The 20,053-nt window shown below is 37.7% G+C and overlaps 1 protein-coding gene across 1 annotated transcript; it reads right to left on the bottom strand.

The window, feature by feature from the left end:
• Positions 1–509: 509 nt before the first annotated feature.
• Positions 510–18,233, bottom strand: LOC119088763 (UDP-glucuronosyltransferase 3A1-like). Its single transcript, XM_037209583.1, has 3 exons — positions 17,672–18,233; positions 9,668–9,766; positions 510–628 (listed from the first exon to the last, which is right to left on the bottom strand). The coding sequence occupies exons 1-3, from the start codon at positions 17,763–17,765 to the stop codon at positions 510–512; spliced, it is 312 nt and encodes a 103-aa protein (XP_037065478.1). The 5' UTR covers positions 17,766–18,233.
• Positions 18,234–20,053: the final 1,820 nt, after the last annotated feature.

Genomic DNA, 20,053 nt, shown 5'->3' with positions numbered 1-20,053 from the left:
GAGTGGATCCGTGTGGGAGCACAGGTGGAGAACTATTGGGAGGATAGAATGAAGGGAAACTGCAACCAGGATACATCATGTTTGGAATAAAAAGGGGGAAAGGAGAGCTTTTAAATTAGTTTAACAGGAAATGACCAAGGCAAGGCACAGCCATGTAAAGTAACTTCCTCCATTAAGGAACTTATGTAAGAAGGTGACAAGGTACATGGAACGAGGAGGCTCCTCTTTCCCTGAATAGAGAAGTTGAAGTGACTGCACCAGCTTCATTGAGATTACATGCACAGATGACAAGTAAAAAACAAGGCCTAGAAGGCCCATCTTCCACTTTCTAGAGACTATCCCATCATTTATTGAGCTGTCAGTCATCCACAGTGCACAACTCAAACACAATCCATCCCCACATCCACCAATCCTCCCAGTCATCATTTCTCTTAAATTCACTCAAAGCGTCATGTGACGCTTTTGTAACACTTGATTAGCAATAAGTTGGTTCCAAGAATTGAAACAAATTACCTGTAATGAACTAATTCCTCTGCAAGGAGTTGTCTTCTATTATCAATTTCCTTTTGCTTATCTTCAGATAGATGCCACTTTATAACCTGGTATGATATTTTCTCCTCTTTAAAATCTAAGAAAACATGGATTGAGTAAAATTTAGATTTATCATAATATACCACACATTATTATGGGGATAAAAATAATTTTATTTCTTTGCAAAAATTTGATTTTTCTTCTTCAGTGGTTTCATTATTTTGATCCATTCAATTCTGTAATCTGGTCATATTTATTTGTAGTATAAATCCTAATTGATCATAAAAAAAATCCTGGAGCCAGATACTAGAATAAACTGTAAAAGATAAGGAAGACAAAGGAGCAAGCCACAGCCATCTCTTACCTTGCCAACTCCTCAGCCTGAAAGGGCCAAGCTCCTTTCTTCTCCTCCCTTATATTCCTCTCTCCACCCAGCCATATCACTTCCTGTATCCACCTGCCTATGGTTAACTAGTGACTAGCCCAACACTCTGATCTCCAGGCAAGCTTTATTTGTTAGAGCACAAAAAAGACACCACATTTATTGAGACTTTACAATAATACAAGAACATTTATACAGTCTACAGTAATGTAAAATTCTAGCAACAGCTTTCATTTAAAGACACAGCTATTATTTTTCATTTTGCGTGTGAGAAAGTATAAAGAAAAACAGTCTAAAATTATTCATTAACTGTCACTATAGTGAGTTAGAGTTTATAGTTAACTACAAGTCAGTTTGACTGCAGAGTCCCTGCATTTCATAGAAAAATTAAAATGAAATATGCCAAGTGTTGATATGCTTGTTTGCCTTTTTGTTGCTGTTCATTTCATGTTTGGTTTTGTTTGTTTGATTGTTCATTTCTTTGATTTGTGGCAGGGTTATGTTTAGTAGCCCACATTGGCTTTCAACTCACAAACCTGTTTCTTGAGGCTGCAAAGCACTTGGAGTATAAACAGCGCCAGGACAAAGTGGTGTGTATCTGGAGAGCTCTCTCTCCAGGTCCCGCCAAGCCCTGGCAGTTGGACAGTACATTTATAAAATAAACACACAGACGCTTATATTACATATAAACTGTGTAGCCATGGCATCAATTCTTGCTATTTATGAGAATTTAAATCAAGACAATTAGGTCAAAAACAGAATCCTCACATGAGATTCACTGGAGAGTTTCAATTATTATTTGAAAACAGACTATAGGTTGGGACTTCCTTTTCATTGTTCCTGGATCATGTGTCTCAGCCCAAATTTATTTTAGAATCTGAGATTCAGTCACGATTGTAGATTGCAGTACACACTATGAATGTGTCTCCAAGTGGAAAGGCTCTTACCTTTGTGTCTGCAAGGCAGTAGTGCTCATAGTAAATAGTCAGGATCGCTACCCTGTATGACATAATATCCAGCTGAATAGATCCAACTGAATGTTTATACCCACACAACACAAATAACAATGACACAGGATCCCGGAAAATGCCCTTTATATCCCTACCAATTCCATATCTATAGCTAAAAAATTCTATTAAAGATGTTACATGGAAAAGCACCCACAGAATCATTACAATACAATCAGGGTTCACTTAAAACTTGAGTTTAGTCTTAGACCTCTCAAAATTGTCACTCTCTTTGACAATTCTGGTTAGGTCTTTCTGGAGGAAGTTATAAATATGAGAAGCTTAGAATGACACCCATCATCACTGAGGGAAGTCAAGGAACAATCAAAAGAAGGAATTGGGTGTGAGTCAAGGGTTATAAAAGAACATACATAATAATTTTAGAGAAAATTACAAAGGACTTTCCTTACATTTTGTATCTCAAAGTTAGCATTAAAATCAGAGGAACTGTACCAGTAGAAACATTATTAATGCCATTAAGGCATAACAAAACAAAGGTTACAAAGACCCTTGGATACTTTCCTCAGGTGACTCTTCTTAACCCCCAGAGTATAAATTGCCTGATGCTCTGAATAAAACTAGCTATTGCATGAGACTAGTCTACCTAATTTATTGACTTCATTATATCAGGCCTTACTGCCTCTAGAGTGGTAAACAAACCAGCAGTGAGTATGTATTGACATGTTTCTGCAAAGTGCATGCATATTTATTCATACACACACACACACACACACACACACACACACACACACACACACAAAACACAAATGTGTTCTTATGACATGGACTATGCTGTGCCCTTGTATTATGATGCCAGCATTTGAAGTAATATTCTTTCAGGCACCTTTTCTTTATAGATAAAAAAAAAAAAACATTGCAAACTGCATTTTTAAATAGAGATATGGTGTGATTATATTTTATTTGTATAATAATAAAATTTGCCTGTAGATTAGAAGTCATAGCCCATCATAAACAGAAGTCAGGCGGTGGTAGCACATGCCCTTAATCTGAACACACAGAGACTCTGCCTGCCATCCTGTGGGCTTCAGCTACCCTATGCCGAGATCATGGTATGCAGGCTTGATCTGCAGCATGGCTGTGGATTCTTGCCATAGTACACAGAGGTGTCTCCAAGCCACACAATGTGCTGTGTGGTGGATTTAGCCTTTGCTAGTTCAGACCAATAAATAAATAAATAAATAAATAAATAAATAAATAAAAGTTTTCTGGGCTACACACTGCTTTAATGGAGGCATAGACCCACTGCTTCTGATAGTTGATGGTACACATAGCCTCCAGACCCAGAGATGATGATAAATGTACCATCATACCACCACCATGTTGGAAAACTGAGGTGGGCAGAACCAGCAGCCAAAGCTGCCATTTCAGTCCTAGTAATGCTGCAGTTTAAAGCAATAAATTCACAATGATTCAGATCTAACAATACTTTAAATGCTTTACAGTGTGTGTAAAATTGAAAAAAAGGAAGAATATGAATATAGGCAGTTATATAATGAAATAGTTTTAAAAAATAAACGCTTTAAAGAGATAGTAACGATCGTATAAAAATAAGCCATGTAAAGATGGATATTACACAAAGAATCTGGGTTATGTTGTCTTTGATATTTTTAACTGCAGAAAGACATTTGATTGTAAAGGCCGCTGAATTAAGCTTGAAAAAAAAAGGTATCTTGACTTCAAAATTTGGATTTAAGGATATATTGCTTTGGAAAGGACGGTCTGCTTTTGTTTCCACAGGAAGCAAGAGGCTATGGATTTGTTCTAGATTAAGATACATCAGGTTTGACCAGACAAGACCCCCTGAAAGTTCTCCAATGACACCATGGCTCAGATGATCCAACATCCAGGCAACTGCTCAGAGAATACAGCATCACAGACTACGCAGGTCAGAACTTGACCATAATTCTTAAGTTTCTCAAGATCCCCATAAGAATACAGCACCCTTTATCAGCAAGAAGTAGCCTAGAACTATGCCCACATTCCTAGAAAATGGATTATGGATATTTGTCTTTGTTTAGGTTATTAGTTACAAATTGTTATTGGTCATAGTCAATATCTTTCTAAGGTAAAAAGGGGGATATGATATGATTAAAGGACAGATTATTGAATCTACTTTTAGAGAGCAACTTGTTTAAAAATGTTTTACATTGCTATGGATTTTAGTTTATTGATACAAATTTAAAGTTAATTTTGTTATACTGTATGTATATTTCTACTCTCATTTAAGGTATTACATTTACATAACTCATTTAAAATATAATGGATAATTAAGAAATACAGATTAATAATTGGTCTTCTATGAGAGTCAAACTTATAGTCATGGTAAGTTTTCTAGGTATACATAGATATAATTCAGTTAGGTAGGTAATCTTCAAACACTCCAAAGACCTACAGAATATGGCATTTAAAATGTTTTAAAAATTTAGAATTTCTGGACAATGAGACATGTCTGCTCCTGACAGCACCAATTTACTTCAGAGAGGAAGATGGGCATTGAAGACACTCTATATGGAGTTTATCTTCTTCTTGGCAAAAATAGCCATTTGGGAAAGAAACTGTTCTTGCCTGGACTGCTTGATAAAATGCTGTATCGACTGGACATGCAGGACCCATAGAAAGGTGACCACTGAAATCTGCAAGGCAAGATGGTACGTCAGGTTCCTGCTTCACAGAAGAAACTGCTAGACATTCTGCAAGACTCATGAAAAAGTGACTGAGAGACTAAGCCTATAGGCTCAAGATGGATGCCCCAACATTACAGAAGAACTTTGGATGACTGTCCAGGCAGCCAGCTGCCTCTGTCATTCTAGATTGTTGAAAGTTGCTTACAATGCTCTTCCTGTTTACTTAGGTGATATTATATCCTTCTGAGGTCATTGATGTAGTTGACAACTAGATAGTTATAGTTATGGTTTTCCTTGGTTATAATAAAAGATAAATTAGATATGATATTTTAGACTCACAAATATAGGATAAATAAAATATGTTCTTTAATTTTACAAAATACAAATAGACTAGATATTGTAACTGTAATTTTTGCTTGATATATGTAATTATACTAGGTTAAAGTTAAAACCATCCTTTTGTTTAGAAAGAAAAGGGAAAGTGATGGGGGACTGTCTTTTTGTATGCTGTGAAAACATGTTGCTCTAATTGGTTGATAAATAAAGCTGTTTGGCCAATGTTGAGGCAGAAGAGGGTTAGGCAGGACATTCTAACTAGAGAGGAGGAAGGAGAAAGGCAGAACAGAGGAGAGGCTGCCAGTCGCCACCATGAGAACAAAGATGTAAAGATACCAGTAAGCCATGAGCCATGTGGCAAATATAGATTTATAGAAATGGGTTAATTTAAGATGTAAGGTCTAGCTAGTTAGAAGCTGAGCCATGACCATGCAGTTACACATTATATTAAGTCTCTGTGTGTTCATTTGGGTCTGAGCAGCTACAAGAATGTAAGGACTCGAAAGACAGGTGGGCATGAGAGAACAAAGTGCTATGTGAAAGGGAGAAAATCTTTCACTGGAGATTTCCTAGAATCAGGTCAATCCTAACATTCCAATCCTCCTCAGTTCAGCAGTGATTAAGAAATAGTCAAGTGGAACGCTATACAGCAGGCACACATGGTCCCTCTCTATGCCATTGTCCTTGATTCAACTGTTGATGTATAGAAGGGTTTCAATTGGCTCAAAACAAATAACAGTGTGATTCTGACTCCTGTGAGAATGATATCTCTCTGTGTGTCTCTGTCTCTGTCTCTGTCTCTGTCTCTCTCTCTCTCTCTCTCTCTCTCTCTCTCTCTCTCTCTCTCTCTGTATCTCTCTCTCTCTCTCTGAGTCTGTATATATGAGAGAGAGACTCTGGGTGAATGTGTATGTGTATGTGTATGTGTGTCTGTCTGTCTGTCTGACTGTTGGTCTGCTTGCCTTTCTGATATTTAAGGATAAATGTATGTTTTAAGATGTAGAACCAACAGTATTGAATCAACTTCACCTTACATAGTGAATGAAAGTTTCATACATTTCATTCCTATACACTAAAGTCAATAAGCTGATAGAGAAAGAAAGGCCTGTGTTTTAATCCGAAACTAAATTCTAAGGTAGGGATATCATCATATCTGCTCTATCTGCTTTTTTAACTAACTACCATGACAAAAAAGAACCAGCCTACTAGAAGGAATGAAGGTTGGATGGTCAGGCAGAACATGTATACAAACAGGTCCTGGCCTGAATATTTGTAGCAAATCACTGAGGATCTCTGCTGTTATTGGACTGGTCCCCCAAAAACAAAAACAACATTTAGCTTGAGATATATACCTAGTGAAAAGTGGGGTAGACAGGTATTTATATGTGGCTCAGTTGTTACAGTGCCTGCCTAGTATATACAAAGTTCGACATTTGTTCTCAAGAACCATACATAAAATTTATGGGAGACATTTATTATCCCAGAACTCAGAAAGTAGAGGAAGTTTGATCAGAAAATCAAGGTATCATTTACTACAAAGCAATATTGAAGCCAACCTGGTATACATGAAAACTTTTCTCTAGATGATAAGTAGACAGATAGGTATGTAGGTAGACAGTTAGACAGACACATACATATATAGATACATACATACATACATACATACATACATACATATGCTGTGGGATGTCTGTCTGTATGCTGTGAATAAGTGTTGCTCTCATTGGTTGATAAATAAAGCTATTTTGGCCAATGGCCAGACAGAATAAAGTTAAGTGATACAATTGAACTTAAGATGGGGATGAAGAAGGGCAGAGTCACGGCAGATGCCAGCCAGCTGCCAAGGAAGCAGGATGTGTAGAAAATGAGACAACAAGCCATGAACCACATAGCAAAGCATAGATAAGAAATATGGATTAATTTAAATGTAAGCACTAGGTAGTAATAAGCCTGAGCCTTCCGCCAAGGATTTATGATTAATAAAAGTCTCTGAATGAATATTCAGGAACTGGCAGGCAGGAGAGAACCATCTCGTTACATAGATTTCTTTGCAGTGAGTGTTAAAATGTGGTCAAAAGATTAACACATTATGAACAAGGCCTTGGGGAACTGTGAGAGAAGCTCCATTGAAAAGAGGAGAGGACCTTTTACCTCAAGTATATTTTTTTTCTTGGATTGTTCTTGGACATGATTTCATACTTCCTGCAACAAACACTTAAATTCAATTTATAAGACATGTTATTTTTGTTGCATGTCAGAACATAGCTATAGAACGCAATCTTGTAAAAGGATATTCCTAGCGCTTTCCTCAGGGTATCCTGAATCTGGATATGGCCTTCTGGCATGCCTTTGTGCTTTCCCTGATAAAATCTATAGTACATGTTAAAACTGACCTGTCCTGAGTAAATTCTGAGAAACGGTTGCTCTGTTAATATTTAATATGTGATTACTGGTGTTTATTTCCTTGTTTTTCCTGATCGTGTATTTCTGAACCCCAACAACATTCCTTGAATCATTGTTTTGATTGTTACAGTTGTGTATAAAGTACATTGAAACTGAAGTAATATTTTTCTGTAACATTATAGACAGTAGTGTAACTCATTCCTTAAGTTCTTCAATTTTAAGTTCTTGAAAATAGATCTGCATAGGTCAACAAAGGTTGACAGTAAGTGTAAGAAAGCTTGTTATAGAAACGAAAGAACTATAAGGTCAAACCATTAAACTCTCCTTCCTGGCACTATCAAATACTTGCAAATCATGTGAACCCTAGATACCTTTACTTCTTCAAGTTGTCTGTCAGTTTTTCAAGTTGAATAACCACAGAATAAAAGTAATTCAGACAAATAATTAATGTTTACATGTTTTAATACAGAGTTTCAGTTGAAGGTTGGATAAAAATGCTCTAGTAATGTTGTTTCTATATTCACTAATCTACTGGGAAATAAAAGGAAAGTCTAACCCATTATCACATCTGAAATGTCCAATATTTATGGAAGTAGAAAGGACCTCTGAGTTGGGAGTGGTGACTCATGCCTATGAACCCAGACGTTGAGAAGCTAGGATAAGAGCATTCCCTGAGTTTAAGAACAACCATGGGTATATGAATATGTTCCATGAAAGCCTGGGCCTGTTTGAGAAATCTAAGAAAAAGAAAAGAAAGAAGAGAACACAGGAAGGGGGGGAAATAGCAGGGCATGGTGGCAGGGAGAGAGAAGAATTAGAAAATAAAAGACAAAAGAAAATTTAGGTCAACAACACATGCATCTAAGTATTAAAGACAATTGGTCAACAGACATGAAGGATTTCTTTGCAGACCTTTTGTGCATAGCTTGTTAAAAGATCAGAGAGTGTATAGGCTTGCGCAATGTATCAAAGGTTATGAGACTAGGCAAAAGAGGATAAGTATGAATTGCAGTTACGAAACCAGAATATTAAGGCAAATTAAATGTATAAAAATAGATCCAATAAACAAAGAATTGAAGTTTTCTGCGCTTCTGTGCCCGAATCGATCAGCAGAGAATGGTGGGTTTTGGTTTACTTAAGATTCTCTGTCCTCACTAAACTAAATAAAAACTTCTGATATCATTCTGCAAAGCTTTGTGAGAGCCAGTTATTCTTCAAGAATCTGGGGTTTTCTCAATCACACATCCTAAACTCTGAGCATAAATAAAAAGACTGCTGGAAAATATTTCTTAAATTGTAAGTCTTTTAAAAATAGAAACTGATTCATGCAGCACTGAGTGTAGCTATCCTTAGATAATTAAAATCCTAAATATGGAAGAATATGTTGGTTCAACAATATATTTAGACATACTTGACATGAAATTACTCAAAATGATCAATAATGATATGTAGTGTTGACTGTGAGTGACATACAAGTACTGGGATATTTATCTCTTTTTAGTGCCATAACAAAATATCTGATGTTATTTAATTTATAGTGTTAATATTTTATGAGATGGCTCAGCAGTTTTAAGTGTATACTACTGTTGCAGAGGACCCATGTTAGGTTTCCAAAATCCATATCAGGCAGCTCCCAACTGCTTGCTAACTCCAGGTCAAGGTAATTCAACCACTTGTGTTGGCCCTCTTGGGCACTTGTACTCATATGCAGAAATACACACCATAACATGTAAATATAACAAGGAAAATATATATAAATATAAAAAATTATTTATTTCATAGTTTTAAATATTGACAATCCAGGATTATGTGGAGCTGTTGTGTGGAGCATTTGCTGGATGCCTTTTCACTGCATCATAACACAGAAGATGATGTGTTTAATATATAGTCAGAACTTGAGCCACATGACAAAAGAGAAGAAAGAGGCCAGAGAAGGAAAGCTTCATTGTTTCATAAACACCTACCCCACTGAGTCAATATATATACTCATGGATGGACAATGTAATACCTTTCCAAGTGTATAGCTTCATAGGCCAACCAGCTTTTACTAGGCCTAGTACTTAAGGATCAATAATGTTCAATATCATTGGTTCTGGCCATCACAGTCAGCCTACACCAGGAAATAAAATACAGAAGTTTATCATATGAGGCCAAGACCACAAACTCTAATGAGATCAATAAAACTTATATACCCACACATACACACATTCACACACATAAGAAAACACGTACATATACAAACATACATACCATGATTTATATCTAAATAAGATCAAATACAGTATTTATATCAAGCAGTTCTATACAAAAGCTATTATTTTTTATTCAAAGTGACTTAATGTAATAATTGATTTTAAAAGTACCTGGATAGAGAAGCTTTTCTTTAAGCAGACTGGTCACATTATGGCCATGGTCTTGAAGAATTTGTGACACACGGTTCATTAACATATAGTGGCTTCCACCTAGAAATAAAACATAAGTTCACTTTTGTGAAGACTAATGAAAAGATTTCTGGTTACTATAAATACCTGACATAAAGAAATCCAAAAGTAAGTGTAAAGACGTAGATAGCCTCATAATGCATAAACAGAAATAAGCTCTTCCATGCCCTCAATTACATTTTAGGTAATATTCAGGACATGAACCCAGAGCTCTGACCAATAGCAATCCTCAACCAAAGATAGGAAGGTCATGCCTGAAAAGATGGCTCAGCAGTTAAAAGCAGTTGCTGCTCTCATAGAGGACTTGGGTTCAATTCCCAGCACTCACATGGCGACTCACAACCAACTGAAACTTTAGTTCCAGGAGATCTAACACCCTCTTCTGGCCTCCATGGGCATTTCATGCACATGATACACTTATATACTATATGTGCAGGCAAAGTAATCATAAACACAAGCATAACAATAAATCTTTTTCAAAAATCTAAAGGTTCCCATCTTGATTAATGAGCTACTCTGCTTGGACATTAGACACTCTTCATCCTGTGGTTCATGGATATTTCCCACTGTGTCTTCCCATAGCTACATTAATCAGTGTGGCTCCTCTTCTGAAAGGATCCCTGAGCCTCAGGTGCAGAAGTTGCTTCATTCAGTCATTTGGGTCAATAAATTACCACAATAACAGAAAATATATGACATTAAGATGGCTGATATTTTTTCAGTGAAAATTTCATGGGGACAGATAGCCATTTATATTAATCTACATTTTACCTTGTGACTTTTTATCTTTCTTCCATTCTGTATGTCTGATTTCCCCCCATCTCCTTGCCATCTCTTCTGTTCCTCAATTATGTCCTTCACTTCCTGTCTGTGTCCATAAGTCCTGCCTATACTTCCTGCCTAACTATTGACAATTCAGCTCCTTATCCAACCACAGCAATATATGTTCACACAGTGTATAAATATTCCACAAGTATCATCAAACAATAGATTCTCTGTGGCTACAATTTCTTTAGAACATTAGAGTCCAGAACTGAAGCAGAGAAAGATAAACTAAGAAAAGAAATGGAATTTGTGCAACAAAAGCTGGGAGGTCAAAGTGATTAGGAGTTATCAAAGCACTATGATTGGGGCAGAGCTGGAGAAGTCAGGGAAGTTAAAACTATATGTTGTATAAATCACTCTTTTCCCTTACATTTGTGTTGTCTGAAATAACACAACACAGATGAAAGCCCATCACACCTTGAATTCCCTGCTCTTGTTCTCATTAGACTGAGAAGGGGTGCCCATGGAAACAGCCATTCTAATGAGTGCTCATGAAAAAGAGTTCATCCTGCAGAAAAACTGAGAATTACAAACTTCACAAACTGAGCCAGTGAGGCCAGGAAAAAGTGAAGTATCAAGAGTTGGGTCTTCACCTTCATTACATTAAAAATACCAGCACAAAAGCAGATGGATGAAACAACTTCTGTACCTGAGGCTCAGAGATCGTTTCAGAAGAGGGGACAGAATGATTAAGAGTCAGAAGAACAGGAGTTGGCTGTGAGATTGTGTCTCCTAGGAATATCAGAATCTAACTCATGAAGTCTCACCAGCAAGACATAAGCTACATAAGAACAACATAAAAATGCTAAAGTTGATGTAGGGAAGCACAGATCCTTCAACCCCTCACACACACACAGCAAAAACAAACAACGAAAATACAGACACAGGTAAGAAAGACTGAAAATGGCAGAACCAATCTTACCTAGGGAAGACCACAGTAATTGCTTATCCAATACAAAATGGACATGGTTTTGATATAATAGATTAAACTATGACACTCCAAGACTGTTAACAAAGCTAACCTTGAATCAGGGCGCAGTGTCTATGACTATATGGCCAGAATTAGCCATGGAGAATTTTTAGGACCCAGGATATGATAGAGAACATGGGAAGAAACATGGGAAGAACATGGGAAGAGAGCATAGAAAGATATGTAGGCCCTTTCAGTCTGGGAAATATGGATGGAGAGGGTCAGCTGGTTATTCCATTGCAGCTTTCTTGAATTATCAGGGTTTTACCCCAATATCTGACTCCAGAGTTGTTATTGATAATAGAACAATTGAGATAAATGCTTCCTGTCCTCCCTAAAAACATACATACTAGTGTAGTGGGTAGCTAGCTATACCACCTTTGACTGAAAAGTACTAACCCCAGTGAGTCTTCTGGTAACTGTCACACCTACCTATGACCCTACCCTGAGATGGGGCCAAGACGGGATCCCTTAAGACCCATGATCTGGATGTGCCTGCTCTCTTGGTTCCTGGTGATTCTGGATGCTGGGTGGTAAACCAATCAGAGCTCTCCAGAGAATACCACTGGACTGCATTTCACTTCTCCCAGATACTGTAACCAATCTCTTTACTTGCTGTACATTACCCCCAAATAAACCTCCCTTTTAACTACATGGAGTTGCCTTAATATATCCCCCAATATTCTAGTAGCACTATACAGACTAAGGTTATACTTAGTAGTATATGTGTATATACACATGAATGTATGCATGTGACAACAAATAATGAAGAATGAGGGCATGAATTTGAAAGAGAGCATGGAGATATTTTGGGGAGAGTTTGGAGGGAGGAAAGAGAAAAAGAAATGACATTATAATTTAAAAAAAATAAAATTAATAATTTTAAAAGCAGGTGGAAAATGGAGTCACGATTTTTAACAAGAGTGTGCAGGTCCCCACTGTAACGATTCTCATTAGAAAATGTAAAGGAATTCATTTGGGGACATAATGTGAATTCAGTCCTATAAGAGGCAGCCCAGTCCCTTCACCCTTCTTTTCCTCTAGGAAGAACAGAGCAGAAGGTTCAAGCCCAGGTCTATAATCTGTTTTTCACTCCAGCACTGAGGTACTCAGGATCCATCTCTGAAAATTATCTAAGGGGAACCCACTGTCCTTTGTGAAAGGTTGAATAAAATCATCCCTTTATACTGGCACACCTCCAAACTTTTGTATTCTATTATCCTAGACTAACAAAAAGTAAATACCATTTGAGCCAGAGAATACAGAATTTTAAGACCCATCTTTCTTCAAAAATGTTGAGAAGGTAGATGAAACACAGCAGGGCAAGCAGAGTGATTACTCCTTGAGATATCAAGTCATCTTTTCAGTTTTACCTTGGAAGAAAAAATTCCTAATATTAACACCTTAGAAATTTAGGGAAAGTCTCTGAGTGTTCTGCCCCTGGCACTGAGGAAATTGTGGGATTCTAGGGCTTAGGAGTACATCTAAACTTTTGTGCCCAGTTCTGTGTAATGATTACTTCTACAGCAGCTGAAAGAAAACATCTGCTTTACATAATTATCATCTGCCAGGTGGAGATAGCTCACACCTTTAATCCCAGAACTCAGGAAGAAGATGCAGGTGTATCTCTATGAGTTGGGGGCCAGCCTGGTCTACAGAGCAAGTTACCAGATAGCCAGGACAACATAGAGAAGATGTCTATCAAAATTAGATAAAAAGAAAAAAAGCACAAAACAAAAAGACCACAAAGGGGGAGGGTTGGAGAGTTTGCTCTGTATTTAAAGTACTGGATCTTCTTCCAGAGGACCCCAGTTCAATTCCAGGCAACCCTCATAGAGGCTCATAGCCACATGTAACTCCAGTTTCAGAAAACCTGATGCCTTTGTTGAACCCCCACACAGCCTGGGCACATAAGTACCAAACAGACAGTCATGCAGGTATAATATTCTTACAATAAGCATAAGTAAGAATATATTTTTTATCACCATCTTGCTGAGATAGGATAATGATAGATAATGAAGAGATCCAGATACAGCTAACTTACTATTTGTTGCTCAAATTCTAAAGATCATAAAAAAAGGGCCAGATTTTGGGGTAAATGCTGAGAGAGCAGAGAGACAAAGGAACAAGCCACAGGTCACCTCACCAACTCCATGAATCCTCTGACTGAATGAATGTCTGAGTCCTCAGGCAAAAGGTCTCCAGCTGAAATGGGCTTAGTTCTTGTCTCCTCATGCCTTATATACTAGCCATATTACTTCCTTCCTAGTGCTGACATTAAAGACATGTGATTCCCAAGTACTGGGATTAAAGGCATGTGCCACCACTGCCTGGCTCTGTTTCTCTCCAAGACTGAATCAATCTCATGTAATCCAGGTAGCTTTGAACTCACAGAGATCCAGATGGATCTCTGCCTCCTAAGTGCTAGGATTAAAGGTGTGTACCACCACTGCCTGGCATCTATGTTTAATCTGCTAGTTTGTTCTATTCTGATCTTCAGGCAAATTTTATTAGGGAACACAATATATCATTACAACTATTCATTGTTAAATGCATAATGTCAGTAGCTTTGCTATAAAGCAGCACTAGGCACCAACAATGAAATACTTACAGATGAGCATTCCCTTATGACTACCACAGCTAAAGGAGGTAGGGTTTCAGATAGATACACAAATTGTAGACACAAGAGGGTTAGTGACAAAAATATCTTAATTTGCAAAAACTCCTTAGTGATGTTCCAGAGTAAGCTCAGATGTCAGAAGTCAGTAAGAGCAGAATCATAGTCCCTTCAGAATGAATACTCTTCATTATAATTACCAAATAAAAAAATTGAAGTAAGCCAGACAGCTTCATTTGCTTTTGTTTAACTTTTAAAAAATGTTTAATTTTCAGTCTTCTAGAACCCTTGCCCCAACTCTGCTCCAGTTGCCAGACAGTACGGAAAATTCCTGGGCGAAGCCACCACCACCACCAAAATCCCCCATTGGACCCTGCAATCTACAAGTTTTACGCCTTGCCTTGATATCCATCTACTTGTGACCCCAGTAACTTCCTGAAACATGGAAACCAAACTGCCAGCTCTCATTGGAACAAGAGCTTTCATTGGACCAAGAGTAACCTCCTGAGACAGGGAATCCACCAGCCCTCATTGGACCAAGGGTGGCTTTCTGAGACACAGAACCTGCCAGCTCTCATTGGACCAAGAGAGGCTTTCTGAGACACAGAATCTGTCTTCTCTGATTGGACCAAGAGCCCTGAGAAGACCAAGAGCAGCCCCATGAGTCACAGAATCAGCTAGCTTGGATTGGGCCAAGAGCAGCTCTCTGAGACACAGAATCTGCCAACTACAATTAGACCAAGAGCTAAGATTAGACCTAGAGGGGGCCCCTGAGACACAGACACACTAAGCACAGAGTGGACCAATACCAACTCGCTCAGACACAGGCAGCTCTTGCACCTATTAGCAGAGGAAATGAACAGACATAAATGCAAAAATACATACAACATAAAGAGCAATATGGCATCACCAGAAACTAGCCCTCCTCCAACAGCAAGACCTGAACATTACAATGTAGAAGAAGCAGAAGAAAGCGACCTTCACGAAGATGCTAGAGGCCTACCAAGAAAAAATGAAGAATTCCCTTGAAGAGATTTAGGAAAAGACAAACAAAAGATTGGAAGAAATCAATAAAGAAATTGAGGAAAAGACAAACAAAAAATGGAAGAAATCAGTAAAGAAATTGAGGGAAAGATAAACAAAAAATTGGAAGAAATCAATAAATCCCTTAAAGAAAGCCAAGAAAACCATGTAATTAAACATGTGAGGGGAAAAGCTCAAGACCTGAAAAGTGAAATAGAAACAATTAAGAAGACACAAACAGAGGGAACGCTGGAAATAGAAAATCTGAGTAAATGAGCAGGAAACACAGATGCAATCATAATCAACAGAAGACAAGAGATGGAGGAGAGCATCTCTGGTGTGGAGGATACAATAGAGAAAATAGATTCATCAGTCAAAGAAAACACCAAAGCTAAAAAAGTTATAACACAAAATGTCCAGAAAATCTGGGACACCATGAAAAGGTCAAACCTAAGAATAATAGGGATAGAAGAAGGAGAAGAATACCAACTCAAAGGCACAGAAAATATATTCAACAATATCACATAAGAAAACTTTCCTAACTTAAAGAAGGAAATATCTATGAAGATACAAGAAGCCTATAGAACACCAAACAGACTAGACTCCCACAAAAAGTCCCCTTGCTACATAATAATTAAATCATTAAACATACAGAATAAAGAAAGAATATTAAGAGCAGCAAAGGAAAAAGGCCAAGTGACTTATAAAGTCAGATTCATCAGAGTAACACCTGACTTCTCAATGGAGACTTTGAAAGCCAAAAGGACTTGGACAGATGTAATGCAGACACTAAGAGACCATGGATGCCAGCCTAAACTTATATACCCAGCAAAACTTTCAATCACTGTAGACGGAGTGAACAAGACATTCCAAGACAAAGCCAGATTAAAACAATGCCTATCCATATATCTAGTCCGACAGAAAGCACTAGAAGGAAAATTTCAACCTAAGGAAGTCAGATACACCCATGAAACACAGGCAATAGATAATTCCACAGCAGTAAACCCCAAAGAAGCTAAGTACACACACACTACCATCAAAGGATAACAGGAACTAACAATCACTGGTCATTAATATCCCTTAATATCAATGGACTTAATTCACCTATAAAAAGACACAGGCTTACAGAATGGAAATGAAAGCAGGACCCATCTTTCTGCTGCATACAAGAAACACACTTCAACTCCACTACCTCAGAGTAAAAGGCTGGGAATAGTCTTTCCAATCAAATGATCTTAAGAAGAAAGCTGGTGTAGCTATCCCACTATCCAACAAAATAGACCTCAAACTAAAATCAATCAAAAGAGATCAAGAAGGACATTACATACTCATCATAGGAAAGATCCACCAAGATGAAGTTTCAATTCTGAATATTTATGCCCCAAATACAAAGGCACCCACATATGTAAAATAAACATTATTAAAGCTTAAATCAAACATCAAACCCCACACATTAATAGTGGGAGACTTCAACACCCCACTCTCACCACTGGAAAGATCTGCCAGATCGAAACTTAACAGAGAAGTAAGGGACTTAACTGATGTTATTACTCAAATGGACTACATATACTAATCGATATCTACAGAACATTACACCCTAACAAAAAAGAACACACCTTCTTCTCAGCAGAACCTTGAAGGTTACTTTTTTTAAAATCTTGACTCTTTGCCAACAACAATAGGTATTCAATTTAGGATTAAAATAACAACACATTCATCAACTATGCCTTCCTATTATATCTGTGTCCTTTCCTGCCTTAAACTTTGGGTCACGTCCTATTCAACTATGAATGCAAACACATTAACAATTTGAAAAAAAAATATTTTCACAAAGTCTATATATGGGTTTAATGTGGTCTGTTGTCTTTGGTACTAATATGTATTTCCCCTACCCAACCCTGACTTTTATCACTGATTCATGTATATAAAGGCCTAACCAAATATCATGAGCTGCAGACCAAATAATGGAGCAAGAACATTTGTGGTGTTCAGAGTAACATAGCAGTTCCTACAATAAGATGATGCTCTGATGACATGAAAATTTAGTGACTGGGTGCTTGTAGAGAAAAAAAGATCTTTTGAAACCAAAAATGTTTATGAATGTCAGCCAAACCCCTGAAAAATCATGAAATGTTCATTGCTCCCTATTTTGGAGAAATAGACTGATCACTTTGACTTATATGCCTCCCATCAACTCACAATTTAAAGTCCCACTAGAGAAGCATTTTTCATCTTCCTTACAATATGCCACTCAAGTCTCCTGCTGATGTTTCCACATCAGATGCTATTTCAGTCTATTATTTACCCCCACTCTTGGGTAGAATCCCTTCTGAGCACCATATTTCACAATGCATCCTTCCTCCTCCAGGTCTGATCTAAGCCTAGCTAGAAAATCTCCTGCATGTTCAGTCCACTGTATGCTGTTTGCATGAGACATGTTAACCCAAGTATACCGGTCTCACAAGACTCTATATTCCCAGCAAGCACTCACCAATTGTAGATATAGTCAGGATTTTTGCAGCATCCAAAAGAAGAACCTCAAGGAGAAACAAGCTCACTAGAATCCCAATCCGATGCTCAGCCATCTGTAAATCAAGTGGAGCACAGGCACAGGATGCACAGCTTGAGAACTGTGTGCCACTAAGGGACCCTGTGAGCCTCTGTCACAAAGCACTGGCTGTGGCCTTGAAATGAGGTAAAATGAGATCTTATTCTGGTCTTCCAAATGTCCTCTTGCTCTTTGCCTTATCGCTCTGGTCTCTTTCCATTGAACACTGAACTCCTTAGCCAGAGTCAATAGAGGAACAGGGGCTGAGTTAATATTTAACTTGTCCTTTAGCCACAATATCCTTTTTACTGCCTCTGAATAACTCTCTAAATTGTGAATGAAGGAACCCTGAGAAATCCTGTCAATGACAGCATCTTGAAGTGACATGTACCATGAACCTTTTGTAGGCCCATTCCCTAATTTACAAGACTCTGCCTCCTCTGTCATTTCTCTATTTGTATCCTATTGCCATATCTGCAACCCATTTTGCCAGGTGCCAGTCTTAAAATCTCCAATAGTGTCAATGTAAACTAATGATTCAGAAAAACACCTAAGATTATTGCCCAAGGCCTCTCCCTACTCACAAATTCATGAAAATGTACTAATGGCCTAATTGCAGCACTTTACCTGACAAAGTATTAGCCTTTCTCTTCTTCTTACTCCATGGCTTGCTGTTTAGCTGGGACGCTGGACCCTGGTGTCATTCTCCCCTTCTCCTTTTGCTCCCCATCTTTCTGCCCTGATTTCTCCTCCTGTGTCATCTCTTCATGCCAGCCCTGCCTATTCTTTCTCCTGCCTAGCTATTGGCTGTTCAGCTCTTAATAAAGAGCTCAATCCGGTGTTTAGACAGGCAAAGTACACAGCTTCACTGAGTTAAACAAATGCAACATAAAAGAATGCAACACATCTTTGCATCATTAAACAAATATTTCACAGTATAAAATAATGTAACGCTTCTTCAACTAATATTCTACATTACCCGGTTTTTGTATAAACAAAAATGAAAGGCTTTAACTTTAACATAGTAAAACTATATACAACAAAAACATTTAAAGTAAAAATTACATTTACAGTATTCAGTTCATTTATTTGTATTTAACAATTTAGAGAAAATATTGCATTGTCTATCTTATCTTAGTGACTCTAAAGTTTTATACCAAATTTACTTTTTATCATAACTAAGGAAAACCATAACTATTTAGTCAAAACAATTAAAATTGAACCTGCAGTTCTGGGTGAACATCATAACACAGAATGGAAGTATTACACCATCTTCCCCAGGGCAAGCTCAGAACTGCTTCCAATTCTGCCACTTATCAATCATCCCAAGAGGAAGGAGCACACTGCCTATGCAGTCATCTTCACATTCTATTTGAACACTAAACAGATTTAGTGACATTTCCCAGCCTGAAAGCAGGAAGAGAATCTGCTTCATTACTTTCAAAGCATGTAGAAGAACACAGCTTTGAATTCTGCTTTGCAACATGGTATCTTGTGTCTACAAGTCATTACCAGTGTCTGAGTTTAAGCATTGTATTCATATATAATCACGCTCCTTTCACAGTCATACAACTGAAGAGACAAAAAAGGGAGAAATAATGTGAGAAAGGGGGCTGTACTGTTCTTCACAACGAATCACCACCCAATCTATTGTTCTCATACTTCTCAAATGTGTTAATGTGATGGTTAATTTCATTGTTAACTTCATTAGATTAAAGGATATTCAGATAGCTTGGAAAGATTTATTTCTGGCCATGTGTGAGATTGCTTCCACATGGCAGTAGCTTTTGAATCAGTGAAAAGAGTAAGGAAATTCCATCTTCATCCAAAGGGTCTCTGCACTGTCACATCTGCTGAGGCCTAGAAGCAAAAAAAAAAAAATACAACAGAAAGGTAGATTCTCTCTTCCTCCCTTTTCTGCAGCTGAGATATCCATCTTCACCTCACCTCCAATATCAGACCTCAGGACTGGGGAATTGGTTAGGTACATGAAGCACCTGTGGACCTGAGTACAGATACTCAGTACTCATATAAAGAGATAGGCAACTATAATCCCAGATGCAGGAAGGTAGAGATAGGTACATCCTGGGCTTGCTGGCCTAACAGTCTAGATTACTTGACAAGCTCCAGGCCCAGTAAAAGACCTTGTCTCAAAAGTAGGGAGAGCAACAAACAGGAAGACACCTAAAAATACCTAGTGTCAACCTCTGCCTTCCACATATATGTTTACATATGTATATATGAAGTGTCACACTCATATCTACACACAAACACACATATTTTACACACATAGTCCTCTCCCCCTCTCTCTCTCTCTCTGTCTGT

This window comes from Peromyscus leucopus, chromosome 11, assembly GCF_004664715.2.
Source record: "Peromyscus leucopus breed LL Stock chromosome 11, UCI_PerLeu_2.1, whole genome shotgun sequence".
NCBI classification, from domain to species: domain Eukaryota; kingdom Metazoa; phylum Chordata; class Mammalia; order Rodentia; family Cricetidae; genus Peromyscus; species Peromyscus leucopus.
This window is presented reverse-complemented; position numbering and strand designations above follow the sequence as displayed.